Source organism: Gavialis gangeticus, unplaced genomic scaffold (genome assembly GCF_001723915.1).
Source record: "Gavialis gangeticus isolate Ggan-Ray unplaced genomic scaffold, GavGan_comp1, whole genome shotgun sequence".
Taxonomy (NCBI): Eukaryota; Metazoa; Chordata; order Crocodylia; family Gavialidae; genus Gavialis; species Gavialis gangeticus.
The window spans coordinates 1,159,178-1,175,023 of NW_017728997.1; the positions used below are offsets into that span (position 1 = coordinate 1,159,178).

The window sequence follows — 15,846 nt, forward strand, 5'->3', positions numbered from 1 at the left end:
GCTCGGGCTCCGCGAGGGGAGGCGGAGGGGTCGCTGGCCCCGGGTTGGACGGGGCGGCGGTCACGTGCGGTGGGCGGGGCAACGGCCGCCCCTCCCCAGCCCCACCCGTGGTGCGAGGTGCCGCCTCACGGGCGGGGGTCGCTCCGTGCGTAGCGTGCGGCCTCGCGGCGCAGCTCAGTCACGCGCCCACTCGCATGCTGCGCTCCGTGACTGCGGGTCGACATTTCACCTCCACTCGCAGACGCCTCGTGCCGGGGGCTCTCCGCTTCCAGTTCCCTGCCGTGTTTGGGGAACTCTAGCCTGCTCCAGGGACGGGCAGCAAAAGGCTCATGACAGCATAGCGAAGGCTATAGGAATCAAAAGCCGTGGCAGAGGTGATATCGCTTATTAGATCAACTAGATATTTGCCAAAAAAAAGAAGTGTCTTTATTTGCAAGCTTTCGGGCACTGGCAGCACTCATCAGGCGTAGGGGATTGCAGAGATTGTAAAAGTTTTCCTAGGGAGAAATGAAAATTCATATTGAAGGCTATGAGGTTTGCTAAGAAAAGGCGGTGCTTAGAGGTTACTTGTTCACTTATTGCCACCGTTAACTTCTTTCGTCCTGAGTGTGGTAGTACGTATTTTCCCTGTGGTGTAAAAACCACCTTATAGGGTGCGTCTACATGTGAAATGAATGCTTGGCAATAAACTCTGGTGCATCTTGTGCAGGAGTTTGTTGCTCCTGGGCACCCTGTTTACATGTACACGCTAGGAGCACATTGAGCTGGATCGAGCAGCCCCAGGGGTCAGCCTGCCAGCCTGGGCCATTGGCAAGGCATGGGGGGGCATGTACCCCCCTTCAGATTGACCCCTGGAAATGGGGGCGATGAGAGAAGCACCAGCGTGACCCCCTTGCGCTGACAGAAGCGCCAACAGCAAAACCGGATGTGTTGGCAGAAGTGCCACTGGCACTTGTGGTTTCACCACTGCCCCCTGTAGTCAGCAACCAGCAGCTGGTACCCCCCAGAATCAGGAGGCACCAGTCGCCCATGCCTGGGGCTGCTCTGGCCCAGCTGGCTGGGGCAATAGGGTGTTCCAGTGCAGGGGTAGCCAGCAGGCAGCCCCTTCACTAATGCACCCTCATGCCCCACCCAGCTCCATCAGTGTCTATATGTGTGTTGCGGCATGAACGACATGTGCCTTCAGAGGCTGGGGGGGGGCATAGCAACTGCTCGCAGGCAGCAGTGGCAATGTTGGTGGTGGAGGCATGGTGGCAGCGAGCGGGGAGCTCCCGCAGGTGGCCGTGGCGGTATTGGCAGTGAGGAGGGTGGCACCCACAGATGCGGCAGCAACGGCCAGTGGTGATCAGCGACCACCTGCAAACTCCACAGGCGCTGCCGGCAGCATCGGCGGTGCTTCTCTTGGCAGGGTGCGTCGCCAATCTCAGGGGGTGCATATGCACCTGGTGCACTCCCTCTAAGCGTCGCCAGTGTGTTGCAATGCACTACATAATGCCACCATAGAATAATACTTGTGTTTACAAGTACTAACCTATGGTGGAGTTAATTTTCCTATGGCCTAGTAGGGCTACATGTATAGACACTGAGGGCATTTATACAGGTGATCCAGGAGTTGGTGGGGGGCCAGGGGGGGAGAGGGACTTTAATTAGATCACCTGGAGCTTGTGTCTCCATGCTGAAAAATGGCGGTAGGGATGCTAAAGCTCGCGGGTAATTCCCATGCTCCAGCAGACTCAATCGAGTGTGCTCCAATGCACTGTTATTATTGTGTATCAGAGCAGCCTCGCTGCTCACATGTAGGTGCCCTGAGACTTCACTGCAGAGCTAATTAGGCAACTCCACAGTAAATGTCTCATGTAAATGTGTCCATGGGGGACAGATACTGAAATACAACTACTCCTTGCTTAACGTCATAGTTACGTTCTTGAAAAATGCAACTTCAAGCAAAACGATGTTAAGCGAATCCAGTTATGTCACCGTAGTTACCTACTAGCAGGCGGTGGCCAAACAACGTTATAACTGAACATTGCTCAACTTTAAGCAAGCATGTTCTCTAATAGACCAGCGACATAATAATGAAACAATGTTAACTGGAACAACGTTAAGTGAGGAGTCCCTGTACATGCAGGTATGCTCCAGTTGAAGAATCAGGCTTAAATGTTTAGTTCATTAATAACCAGCTCCACTAATCATAAATGAATGATTTATGTAGTTCAATTTCCCATGGGGGGGTACCCTGATTGTGCTGTAAGACTCTAACATATTTGCATTTCTCACCCTGCAGAATTCATAACCAGTTTCTAAAGCAAGGCAAATTATGACAGTATAATTTATAATGCAAAGTTTGGCTCTTAACAGATGAGGGGTTGTATAACATGCACCCATCCTACCATTGCCCAAGGAAAAAAATTCTAGCTTGTTGTAGGATGTATGTTTCCTGACCCTAAAGTTTCATTTTAAGATGCAAAATGTTCTAGTATAAAAGACACATGAGATAGCTGGTTGCTTTTCTGATGCACAGTGGGCACGTCTACACGAGATGCTTTACTGCACAGTATAGCTAATTACTGGCAGTAAGCAGCTGTGTCTACATGTGCGGAAGGGCTCCCCCCCATTTTATTTATAAATGTAGCAATTTACCATAACAATATTATAATGCACATTTCACTAGGCAGGTTAAACAGAGATTCAGCAAATGCATAACCCTGTACAATTTTGTCCTTTAGATAGTATAGAACCTGTTAGTGGATATATTTTTAAAAGTATAATACCAGAGCTGGCTGAAGACTGATCACTCTATTTTGCAACAACTGTTTAGATTTTAATTTTTTTTTATTTAGTTCTACATTGGAATGAGAACAACACCTTTCAACAGCATTTTGACATAATTATCTTTTCTGCTAAAGTACAGATCTTCAGTTCAGCTTTCTCTCCTTGGCTGTTACAAGAGATTCCATGTGGGCACTCAGTAGGTTTCCTGATGCAAGTGAAAGTGAAATTGATGCATCCTTTCAAAATGTTTCCACCTCCCTAGTTCTCACTGGAATAAAATATAGTTAAGAATGTTTTCACCTCTAATAAATAGAATAGTAATTCTTTATGAAACTGTCAGCATTGCTTCGTATTTTCTTTCTACACTTTAAAACCTAGAGCATACAGCAATTTAAAATATAAAAAAATATATAAAAATATGCATCAATATAAGGCATTTGGATATCTAGGTAGTTAAACTCGGGAACTTACATCAAAGACTAGTGTAAATATCTACCTGAAAAACTAGTATAGAATTGTGATGTCCACATCACAAGTTAAATTGTCATCATTTGCTTTGGTGTGCTGCATACTTCATAGTTATGGAAGGCACAGAGCTTATCATATAATACACTGTGATCTGTCTAGAAGAATTTCACCTTTCAGTAATTCCAAGGGGAAGAATAACATATAAAGGCCAATCCTACATTCCTTACTGAAAGAAAATTCCTGCTAAAGTTAAAAAGATATTTGATTAAATCCACACTCAGTCCACATCAAGTAAGTCAAATGCTTTTTGCCTACAGTAGCAGTAACTTGAGAAATACAGTTCTGGTGATCCTTCATGTAGGTTATAAAGTTATTTTCCCCTTTGGTTAGAGAGATCACTAGTGGAGAAGCTGATGTAAAAATAGATACTGTTGGCACGTGTTATAATACTTAGCATTTTCCTCTTCAAAGGATTATAAATGCTGAACCTCATTCTGCAGTTCACAGCTAATTCGTACTGGAAGCACGTACTTTCCTGGCAAGATAATGTGCATTAAAATCTTCTTTTTAGCTAACTGACCCCACCAGAAGTTTATAAACCCAAATTCAAGTATCACATGAAAAATTAAATAGGTTTTAAATTAAATATTAAATTGCACTATAATGCAAAACTTATAAGAAAAGCAAAAGTATGAAAGGAATTACATAACAGCCATCAAAGCACTTTACAACAATGAGTTAACACTCAAAATACTCCAGGAGGTAGCCTTTCAGGTGATAAAACTGAGACACAAAAAGACTTATACAGGTCTAAGGCTTCAGAGACAGTTGTATAGTTGCAGAGTTTACAGAAAACTGTTTTCAGGCAGTGTAATTTGAGATTAAGTCATATAGCGTTTAGCAGAAGCTTAATTTAAAACAGGATGGATCCATTTTCCAAGATATGAAACATGATCGCATAAAATTAGGTACACTGGGTTTCTTTATTTTGAAAAACAAAACCAGTTTCCTTTTCTTTTAAAGTCTCAACTTCTTTTTTTTTTTAGATGCAACTGGCAGTACAGAGTACTGTCAACTACCAAATGATCAATTCTTACCTCGGAGATTCCAGGATCCTAATTTTTAATACAAGAAATACACTACATACAGATGGACTTCCAAGGTTCAGTGACAAGAGTCTGGATCCAGTTTAAACAATTTAGCTTCCCATACTCTTGATTTCCCAGCACTGTCATGGGAGAAGAAAGAGGACGTTGCTGATTTACAAAGGTCCTAGTTACCTAGCACATTTTGCTTTAATCTACACTGTAGCCGCCATTTTCTTGGAATAATCTCATTCTTTTTCTCCAAAGAGGGCTTAGGTATCTGACTTAAATAGCCTACTTAACCTTATCTGAAGTGTGCAGTTTGGCTTTTCCCATCTTGCTAATAGAAAAATGTTCTTAATTTCTTCTTTAGAGATGGCCATTGCAAATAATTTTATCAAGTTTAAGATTCAAAGAGTTCAGAGCTGTTTAATTTGTCTTCTTCATATAGTAAAATATTTTCCATAAGCTTCTTTTTCTGATCATTGATCCTTATTTCCCAAGAGGTTTCTTTGGTTAATGCTGAAACACAAAACCCCCCCAGACATTTAGCAAAATTTCCACTTATGGCTAATATGTCAATATTACAAGAAACTGAGGTGATGTGTGGGTGGTGATGGAATAACAATTCAAATAGCTTATCTCTGGCCCCATAAGAAAGAATTAGATCAGAAAACTTTGGTGAAATTAATAGACTACCTGTTAACATCAGAACTAAGGAGACAAAGTTTGCTGAAAGGTCTTTGAAAAGTCTATCTGTGCAGGCATTTATATTGTGCCCATCACTGTAGTACTTGAGCACCTTACATAAATATTGTGGTCACTGTACCAGGAATGAGGGACTTCTGTTGCAAGAATTTAAAGATACTGAACCCTTTTAAGTCCCATCCCTAGATTTATCTACATTTACCTTGTGAAGAACATGAAGGGTCAGGGTTTGTATTTCTGTTTGCAGGTGTCGCCATTTCCAAGTGGTTCTGACTTTCGTGGCATAGTGCATTTCTCTTTTGGAAGCTTTCAGCACACACTTCATCATTTTTCCTGGATTCAGAGGGCATGGCATTTTCTGGATGGGTGCAGCCGGTAGCAAGTGGGCCACAGGTAGAACCTTCCATAGGATTCCAAACAAAACTACTTGATTCGTCCGATTCGCAAGGGACTTTTGTCGTATGTCCATTGTAAACTTCAGGAGGCCTAATTCTTATTAAAGGTGGGGATGAATTTGCACAGTTCAGTGACCTTGGTCTTGCATTGTCCTCACTGTTGTCACTTGAGCCATTGAGGCTGAGGAAGGCTGTCTCATCATCTGTTTCTTCTGGAGTATTAATGGAGAATCCGGAAAAAGCGCTGTCTTCAAGTAAGCTGTGATCTCTTGATTTATGTTCAATCATTTCCATGATTCCAAGCACCTGTTTGTGACAACAATGTCTGTTAATCAATTCCCTTTTCAGAACATTAAGAAGAACCCCTCAATAATAAATAAAACATTTAGGTGCTGTGACCCCTGGGTGTCTAGGTGAGAACTCCTAGCAGTGCCCTCAGCATTTACCTCTGTGATGCTGGGATTCTTTTTCCGCAAACAAAGACAGAGGGCAGTGGCAAAAGGAACAGCAATTTCTTCTGGCACGTGCCCTGCTTTCCCATCTTGATATTTAGAGCAGATTTCCTTGGCGGCTAGGTTTTCAAATGCTCTGTCTTTGGAGTGTAACTGTTCCTTTGCTAGTTGAATTTCCTCAGCAATTATGTCTTTCTGTTCAAGGGAAAGAGACATTCCAACAATAACAGGTTTGTCAAAGTACTTTATTCATTTCCGTCCAAGCCACTACATTTTAAGAAACTCCCCTATGCATAGTGTAATATGTAGGCTAGCAAATGTATGCTATTGCTCTCCTTGCTGTTTATGGATGGATCGCAGAAGATAATGGAAGTTCTCTTTTAGCACAGGTGGTAGAAATCTCTGCTTTCAGGTCAGGAAGTCAAATAGAGCATCTTGTAGGAAGACTGTAGATGTGAAGCCACATATTCATTACCTGAGGCCCTAGATAGTGTAACTAGGCCTCTTTGTATTATCAGCGTATTGATAGATGTCTTTTAAGAACTTTTCTGGTGCTGTATATGGCCTGTTTGCTCTCATTGAAGTCAGTTAGAGTATTGCCACTGATTTTAGTGGCCACAAGACAGCAGCTGTATGGGAGCTGTAAATATAACTGTTTGCAACAAACTCCTGATTTGGTTTTGACTTCAATTCATTTTATTACAATAGCACTAAGTGTAATGGTAACATTAGGCAAGTGTTCTTTATTTCTGCCTTTCCCTTACCAGGTATATGGGGTGTCTTCCTTCATCTGTTGTCTGAAGACCAGTCAGAATCTCCGCTAAAATCTAGAAAGAACATATTTTAGCTAAAATTACTTGTGTAGAATGTATTTGAAAAGAATAAAGACTTTGTAGCCAAAGGAATATTTAACTACTACCGCATTTTTTTTAGCTATTTCTCCTGCATTCTTAGAAGAGATGGGCACATACCAAAACTCAGAACTGAGCAAATATTATGACATCCAAATGGGAATTGTGTATGCAACTCAGGACAGGATGTGATGTTCTTGCTCTGGATACCATGTGAAATGTTATGACTGTCTTATGTTTCAGAAACTTAATCAGATAAGTAAGAAATGACTATGAGCACAGATACAACTAGGTGTTTGTAAAATCTAATAGGGAAGGAAAAAAGGCAACCTACTATTCCACATCCAAATATGTCAATTTTTTCTGTTAGCTGTCCGTGTCTGATAAAATCTTCTGGCACGTAAGCAAGACAAGTTTGCAAGACTTTGGTTTTCATCACAGCATACTCTGATTTTTTATCCACAGGATACATTCGGAGACCTGAATGTCCAAGCTTTGCGGTAAAGTTTTCATCCAACAAAACATTGGAGCTGTGTAAGGTAAGAAAAATACCAGTGCTGGTTAGTCAGTCCTTACCTGAATGTCGCTGTATATGATTTTTAGAGATGACATCTAAGAGCTCATTCCACAAACTGTCTTTTTAGCTTCTCAGCACATGTGTGTTGAAAGATGTGATAAATTAAGATAAAAATCAAATTTCCATATATACAACATTATTTTATATCAGAATATGCTTCTTTTTTGTTTTGTTTTTTTTTAAGCAAGCCACACAGTAGCACTGGTTTTCTCTGCAGCCTAATCTAATTTGACATTAGCTGGCCATGTACATTCATTTTTATTTGCAGTGCATCGCTGGTCGTATTCACCGCTACTCAAAGCCCATCCAAGACCAGAGAGCTAACACCAAGGATGAACCCAGGCTATTTGGTTTAGGGCTGAAAAACAGCTGTGTGAACCTCAAGAAACTCTGCTGCTGAAGACTTCTGAACATGTGCTAATTCTCTGAAGTTCTCTGAAAAGCTTGTAGCAAACGCTGACAAGGTAAAATCCTGAGGCCCTTCTTCAGGCTTTACTCAGTCAACCAAATCTGTGTCCTCATCTGGCTCTACTTGCTCTCAAAATTGAGTTTTGCTTGAATCAGAGCTGAGTAAGGAACTCTTGAGACAGCTCTTGGCATTAAAACAAAACAAACACGATATCCCAACATTTCTGTATCTTCAAACTTTTCTGCCATCACGTGGTACCAGAATGTGCTCTTTCCACAGGCGTGGTAATACAAAAAGTACTAGACAGCTTGACAGAAAGACATGTTCTTGAAGATTACTTGAGATAGACCATACATTACTTACAGGCTACTGACTAATGCATATTCAGATACCTGGAAGGCTGCATGCTGCAGAGCACAAGCAGATGGACATTTTGGTCTTAAAGGTCTTTTTTATTCTTAAATTCTGAGTTTCCATGAAAGAAAAACATTGAACAGTGGCGGCTGGGCTAGGCCATGCAGCACACAGTGCACAGACTCTTCCCCCTGCCGCCCAGTATCTATCCCACCTGCACCCCCCGGCTTCCTGCTGGCGTTGCGGCTGTGCAGTCCTGGCATCATGGCCACTGTCAGATGGGCCTGCACAGAATGGGGCGTGATGCAGCATGCTCAGTAAATGTCCCACCCACCCACTGCAATTAGCTGCTGCTGCCTTGGAGCCGCTAGGAGATGAGTCCATGCCAGCCACGGGCGTGCTCAGCCTGGGGCAGCCACCCCTGACTTTCCTGGTGTGGCACGGCAGCAGTGGCTCATTGGAGCAGGTGAGCATGCAGGCAGGATGGGTACTTGGCATGTTGCATTACACCCTGTCCTGTGCAGGCCTGTCCTGTGCAGGCCTGGTTGCCAGCAGCTCTGATGTCAGGACTGCACAGTGCCATCAGGAAGCTGGGTAGAGTGGGGAATGGAGGGGGTCTCTGCACTGTATGGCCTGGCATGGCCCCAGCTGTGGCAGAGCAGAGTGGTGTGGGCGCAGCTTTCCTCAGCTCACCAAAACTCATCAAGTGGCCCTCCAACCCAAATAATTGCCCTGTACTAGTATGATTTGATTTATGCACAAATTTTGTCCAACAATGTTGGTTATAAGGGCATGTTATATATAAATATCTTTGTAAATAAAATGGTTAACTAAATAAATAAAATAAACTAAATAAATAAAATAAGTGTAACTGTTGTTGACTCATAATTATACCAGTAACTGATCTAGAACAGCATACTTGCCTTCTTATTTGCGAACAGCTATTTCAGTATATATCCCTTTTATATAGCAAAAACTACATCTACACTAGAAGGTTATACCATTTTAACTAAACTGGTAGAGGTAAAGCTTTACTAGTTAGGCAAGTCTTAAACATTTTAAGGAACAGGCAACTCCCTAGCATGGACTTGATGTGGAGAATATCTGAAATTTCCTGTGGGGAAAATGGGAGGGATTATACTGAAAAAATGGTGCTTAGGATATATATACTTCCACCATACTGAAAAGAGACATGAAAAGTGGAGTGGAAGCCATGCAAAAAGAGTAAGAGGTAGAAAGAAAAAAAAAGATGCATTGGAAACAAGTCAAAGATCATATACAGGTTGGAAGACGTCTTGACATTTCTGCTTCACAAAATCCTAGGAATGACAGGACAAAGACAGAACACTGTAGGGTGTGCTGGGAAGCCAGCTCCCTCACCTCTTGACATTCCCGTGGAGAATCCCAAAGTTGTGTAGATACTGAATGGCCCGGATAACTCCTATGGCAATGCTGATGCGTTTCTCCCATGTTAATGGCATGGAACCACTCTGCAACAGAATGAGGAAGAGGATGATTGGTATTGTGCTCCTTATGGAATGAAAATGTAATATATTGTTTAGTAGTTTTGCAATCAAAAGGTCTATTCTTCCTCCTACAGCAGTCAGTTACAACTTCCCCCCCTACTAAATGGAAACAAGTGGCAGTATTCACATTTCATGCACCAGGGCAGAAGCAAGGATTAGGAAGGAATCCTATTATCTCAGTATACAGCATTGCACAATTAGTTTGGAAACTTACACAGTGAAGGGAAAGGCAGAGAAAACAGTTCTCTGATGCATTAGGTACTGGCTACTCCTGGGGCAGGATACAAGACCTGAACTACTGCTCTGATGTGATGTAGCAAGCCAGGGGCTGCCTATACACATACTCAGAGGTGGAAAGGGGCCATTTTAATTAGAGTGATTTCCAGACAGCTGCTATAATTAAAACAACTCACTATCATGTTTATTAACATATGTATATGTTTGAAAATGGCCATGGGATACTTTGTCTAAAGCTCATTCAACAAGCTTGAGATAATGTGCCCCTGCGGCCATTTTCAAATGTGCGGGGCTTAATACATGTGATGGTGAAGTGACGCTGGAGCATTCTAATTAGAACATGAACAAGCACATCTACAGGCACCCTTATATTCCTGATAAATAGTACTTAAGTAGAGTTTTGGTTTTCCACTGCCCTTCAGTTTCAGCTGCCCAATGCTCTAACAATGAACATGAACAAACACAGCAGTAAATGTTATGCCTCATTTGAGTGTAGGGCTTTGACAGAATTGACCATTATAACATTCTCTATAGCAAAGTATTCCCAAATCCAATTAATATTGTGCCGTATATGTACACATTTCACTGTTGCAAGGCAGACATGCCCTCTACTGCTGATCTTCTTGTGGCAGAAAACAGTCTCTTGTACAAAAAGATATGCACCCTTTCCAATGCTTGACTGATGCATATTCAGACACCTTTTTCCTGTTGCTTACGATTTGCAGGGGTTGAAAAAGGGAAGAGAAAAGAGAAATTGCTTTTCTGCTGAAAAGAAGAAAAAGAGAAGTTCTTCCTAAGAAATTTTTGACAAGTACATGGGAACAAAATGGGAAGACAGATATTGCTTTAATTGCTTAAATTGCAGGGACCTGGTGCAAAACCCAGTGAACACCATACAAGAGGACAAGGAGATTCTATTGTTCTTCAAACTATACTTTAATAGGACTCATCATCAAAGACAGCAGAAGTACTCAGCTCCACTGCTTACTTGGCACTGTAATCTGTTTTCCAGTGACTCATTAGGCAGGTATGGATATATCAGACAGTGGAATCCACTTTCTGCTGAGAACCCCAGGAGCTGTAAAATGTTAATGTGACAACACCTGCAGGCAAAAATCAACAAATATTAGTGAGTGAAATAGCAACAAACAAAAACAATTTAAAATTCCAGCACTGAATCAAGTCTTAACTGAGAATATAGGGTTAGACTGGGTCTTGGATTTGGATGCACAGAAGCAAAGCCAAACTGTGCGCCTTGCATGGCTCCAAGCATGAGGACTGTAGGCAGGCAGGGCTGCAAGAAGGAGGGCCTATAGTGGAAGGGATAGTTAATGGCAGAAAGGATCCCTCTGCCCTTACAACGAATGGCACATGGGCTACAGTTGCTCAGCAGGGAAGTAAATGTGGGAAGCAGCTGCTTCCCAGAATTCCTGTGGGACAGTTCAGGTCCTTGTTGCCTTCAATAGAGTGCAGTGCCTGTATAAGGCAAAATTTAGTCCTCAACACTATCAGACTTCAGTGTTTAGAAGAATGGATAATTCAGGGAATGACTGTCATCAGAACCAGCTTCCAAAGAGCTGCTTACCGAAAAGAAATCTGTACTTCTGTATGAAAGAATCTTTGGGTTGAATTTGGACTTGTACATTCCATCTGCAAAGAGAGACATAAGTGCAGTATAATATTAATAATCAACAAGATCAAAGTCTTTTCTAAATTCCATCTCTTCATCTCAAATGGCTTTACAAAGGAGGCAGAAGGCAGGGTAGATATGCATCTCCTAGACTAACTAAATCAGAGATACATAGCACAAGCTTTTGTAAGCAGCACCTTAATTCATCAGGCAATTTACAGAGAAGGCTAACATCATTGATATCAACTGCCTGTCCCACAAAATGGCTTAATTTTAAAATAGAACCAACTGTTTTTTGGGCATAGAATAAATAATTAATGGTTTAATTGTACCAACATTTATACATGCAGGAATCTTTACTCACACAAACGGGACCATGTTAATGGGGCTAATGATTTTTTCACACGTTTCCAGACTGCAGCATTTCCTTTTCTAGAAATACTACAGTGTGGTATGTCTGGCTTCTAGCTTGACGTTATTAAATGGTAAACACTGATGCTTAAGGAACATTAACAAATGATTCCTCTTCAAACTAGAGGGAAGAAAAGCTAGGGCACTTACCTCTTTAAGCCTTTTAATTACGTATACTGCATTGTCTCTCCAACCTTTGTAGACATCAGCAAAAATGCCTTCATTAATTCTGTTTTCTTCCCGGAAACCCTGGGTAGCATTTATCACCTCCCCTGAAGTCCACAAAAGGCTTTCACTGGGGAGATCAACATTTGTTTCCAGCTGAGTGGTAGAACCACAGGGCTAGAAATTCCAAAGAAGAAACAAGTTATACACAAGTTTCATACAGTGGTTACCTGTGGTTTCTTTCTGTGCGAAGAGTTTCAGAAACCTTTTCAATATAGCCAAGTCATGGGACCCAGATACAACAACGTAATTCCCCCCCTCACCTAATTACAACACAGTTTCAAAACCAATTGATAGTGTGGATAGTCTCTAAGAAGTCTAGCTCCATATATCTAGCACAGATAAACTCCTTCTGTCTTATTGGACAGCAGTGTTATCATCACCATAGTTCTGATAATGGACCAGCATACCACTCTGATAGGCATTGCACAAACAATCTGAGTATGTGGGTCCTGTACGGAGACTCTCCAGAATTATGAAATACACACCCAGGGCTCTTTTCTGCCCAGCCTTTCAGGTGACGTTTCTACTCCCACATTTTCTACCCCCACAACTTCTTTTCCGTGACATAAATGATGATCAATATGATCTAAAAAAAACAAAGGCTTGTGTGATGCAACTTTTCCACAGACTCACTCACAGTGTGTTCCCCAGTTTTGTTTTGGCAGCTCAGTTCAGAAACTATTGTGTTCTTGGGTATTTTGCATAGAAAACAATTTAAAATGTATCTTTTACCCAAGTTTGTTGTAGGTCCAACTTTGCTTAAAAGTGAGACTCAGTTTTCATAGATTTCATAGACATTAGGGCTGGAAGGGACCTCGGAAGATCATTGAGTCCAGCCCCCCGCCCAAAGGGCAGGAAGTCAGCTGGGGTCATAGGACCCCAGCAAGATAAGCATCCAGTTTGCTCTTGAAGGTGTTCAATGTAGGTGCTTGAACCACCTCCGACGGCAGGCTGTTCCAGACCTTGGGGGCTTGGACAGTAAAGAAATTCTTCCTTATGTCCAGCCTGAAATCATCTTCTTGTGCCCTGTTCAAACTATCCTTTCCCCTTCAGTTCTGCTGTCTGTCCCCCATTTTTGGTAATGTCTCTTTTCTGTTTCACAGCCCTGCAGACTGTTTTTAGCCCTAGCTAAAAGCCTTAACTTAGGTGTTGTCATATTAACTCTGTTGTGGAAGTGGCTGACAGTGAAGCATCGGAGGCACTGTCAAGATGCTGAAGAAGGCTAGATTTGGTTTTATGATTCTGAACAAGAGAACTACATTTAACTCTAATGACTACAAGACTCGTGACTCACTCTCTTTAGACTGTTTTGACTGTTTTTTGCCTAGTTTGTCATGGTTTTTTTAAAGCTTTAATATAATCTAGCTAATCAGTGAACATCCTAACACTTGTATTTGCTTTTACTTTTATCTTAAATCCAGTGATATAGGGCTAACTCCGCAGCCTATTAGTGAAGCTTCTAGTTTCTCTTTAACTGGAGAAAAATGTATATTGTGTTATATGTGATGATGTGTCACATAATCTGCACTCCCCTTTTCAAAATCCTACATACTGATATCAAAGCTGTATGACATCAAAATCAGGGTCCTTGTTTTCAACAGGTTCCTGTTTTATACAGGCCTACAGTTTCTGCTTAAAGGAAGGCACAATGGCATGAAAGGCATTTTAACATCATCATCATCATCATCAAACCAGTACTATGTGATTTACCTTTACACTTGATGGAATATTTGACTGTAGGGAGTTCATAAGGTCATCTGGGGGAGGTGGTGGACATGGGAGTGAGCAGGCACTTTCCCTAAAAACAGGACCTGAAAATGAAGTTCATGTGGGAATGTGTGTTATTTTTATGAGGTTACAAGCATGGTGACTAATTCAGTTTCCTCATTTATTTTCCCACTTTCCCTAAACCAGGTAAAACCTTTTAAGAGGGCCTGTCAGGATTTGGAACCAAAGAAGAACATGTAGAGCTGTTCTGATGCCCAAATGAGAAGGACAAGTAGTTCAATTTCAGCAATATAAAAACCTCAGGATCTCTCAAAGAAATGAGAGAGGCAGAGGGAGGGATAGGATATTGTGTGGTGAGAATGATAGGAACAGACAGGTCAGAAAGGAACTTGAGTTTTTGTTACCTAAGAATAAAGGCAAACACCAGGTAGTAGTCAGTTTGGAACAAGGTACATTTGCTTGTATGTTATTGAGAGTCAGTATGAAGCAGCTCTACAAATTCATTCTCCCTTTAAAAAACATATCTCACATTATTTTACTTACTAGCTGATGGTTTTGGCAGGTATGTCAAGTCTGGTAGGGAACATGATCCAGTCCCATTTTCTTTGGCTTTACTTTTGTTTTCTGTGGGAGATAAAGATATGCTCTCCTGCTTAGGTGGCTCTAATGGAGCTTTCACAGGATCAGTAACATTGGAGGATGAACTCCCTGCAAAACAGCACAAAACAAAAAAGAGAGAGGTTACTAAAACTTGTTGTATAATATATTTTTTAAACTATTGAACCTACAGACTGTGAGACATGCAGCAGTACACCCCAGGTAAGTACCAAGGGGCCCTTTGGGCATCAGAACAGGGGGAGCACCAAAGGCACCATTCAGAGGGCTCAAGTGCCTCTATACTAATGCTAGGAGCATGGGGAACAAGCAGGAAGAACTCGCACTTCTGCTTGCAAATAATAACTTTGATTTAGTTATTAACGGAACTAACGGGGCTAACAGAAACCTGGTGGGACCCTACCCATGACTGGGCGGTACACATTGAGGGCTACAGGTTGTACAGAAGGGACAGAGTAGGAAGGAAAGGGGGCAGGGTTGCTCTCTATGTAAAGGAGCATTATACATCTACCCTAATCAAAATGGGATCAGAGGAGGAGAAAGTTGAGGCATTGTGGGTTAGGATACATGGAGGTCGAGGGGAAAGGGACTTGGTGGTGGGGGTCTGCTACAGACCACCACACCAAGAGGAAAAGCTAGACTTGGAGTTCTTGAGGCAGCTCTCAGAGGCCGTACAGTCTAGAGACATGGTTGTCATGGGGGACCTAAACTACCCTGACGTGCTGGGAGGAGCAGTCAGCCAAATCCAACCGTTCACGTAGGTCCTTAACCTGCATGCAGGACTGTCACCTAATGCAGGAGGTATACTGTCCCACTAAGGGGAATGCCTTACTGGACTTGGTGTTGGCTACAGGGGAGGACCTGGTAGGGGAGCTGCAGATTCATGGTCACCTTGAGGACAGTGACCACCAATCAATCGAATTCACCATACGGCTTAGGGTGGGTAAGATAACTAGTAGGGTGGAAGTGCTTGACTTTAGGAAGGCTAACTTCAGTGGGCTCAGGAGCTTAGTCAATGACACACTGCAGAATAAGATTATTGACAAGAAGGGAGTCCAGGAAGGGTGGTCGTTTCTAAAGGAAGCAATCCTTCGGGCACAGAGGAAGACTATCCTAGTATGAGGGAAAAGGGGGAAAGGAGCCCAAAAACTTCCTTGGCTAAACAGGGAAATCCAGGGGAGCCTAAGGGCAAAAAGGAGGCATATAGGCAGTGGAAGCAGGGGGAAGCTACCAAGGAGGAGTATACCTACTTGGCCCACACTTGCAGGGAGGCAGTTAAAAAAGCCAAAGCAACTACAGAGCTGAGGCTGGCAACACAAAATAAAAACAACAAAAAGTCTTTTTTTAGGTATGTAGGGAGTAAAAGGAAGGCGCAGGGCAGCATAGGACTCCTACTGAAC

General features: G+C 42.3%; 1 protein-coding gene across 1 annotated transcript in view; it reads right to left on the bottom strand.

Moving 5' to 3' along the window:
- Nucleotides 1-2,813: 2,813 nt before the first annotated feature.
- IRAK2 (interleukin 1 receptor associated kinase 2) overlaps nucleotides 2,814-15,846 on the bottom strand; it is a 33,379-nt gene continuing 20,346 nt past the window's right edge. Inside the window, exons 3-13 of the mRNA XM_019504674.1 lie at nucleotides 14,375-14,539; nucleotides 13,814-13,914; nucleotides 12,026-12,217; nucleotides 11,420-11,484; nucleotides 10,823-10,937; nucleotides 9,452-9,561; nucleotides 7,066-7,261; nucleotides 6,645-6,707; nucleotides 5,875-6,075; nucleotides 5,236-5,734; nucleotides 2,814-4,847 (exon numbers count right to left, since the gene is read on the bottom strand). Of these exons, the coding sequence (XP_019360219.1) occupies nucleotides 4,729-4,847; nucleotides 5,236-5,734; nucleotides 5,875-6,075; nucleotides 6,645-6,707; nucleotides 7,066-7,261; nucleotides 9,452-9,561; nucleotides 10,823-10,937; nucleotides 11,420-11,484; nucleotides 12,026-12,217; nucleotides 13,814-13,914; nucleotides 14,375-14,539 (1,826 nt within the window). The 3' untranslated portion in view covers nucleotides 2,814-4,728. The remainder of the gene's footprint in view (nucleotides 4,848-5,235; nucleotides 5,735-5,874; nucleotides 6,076-6,644; nucleotides 6,708-7,065; nucleotides 7,262-9,451; nucleotides 9,562-10,822; nucleotides 10,938-11,419; nucleotides 11,485-12,025; nucleotides 12,218-13,813; nucleotides 13,915-14,374; nucleotides 14,540-15,846) is intronic.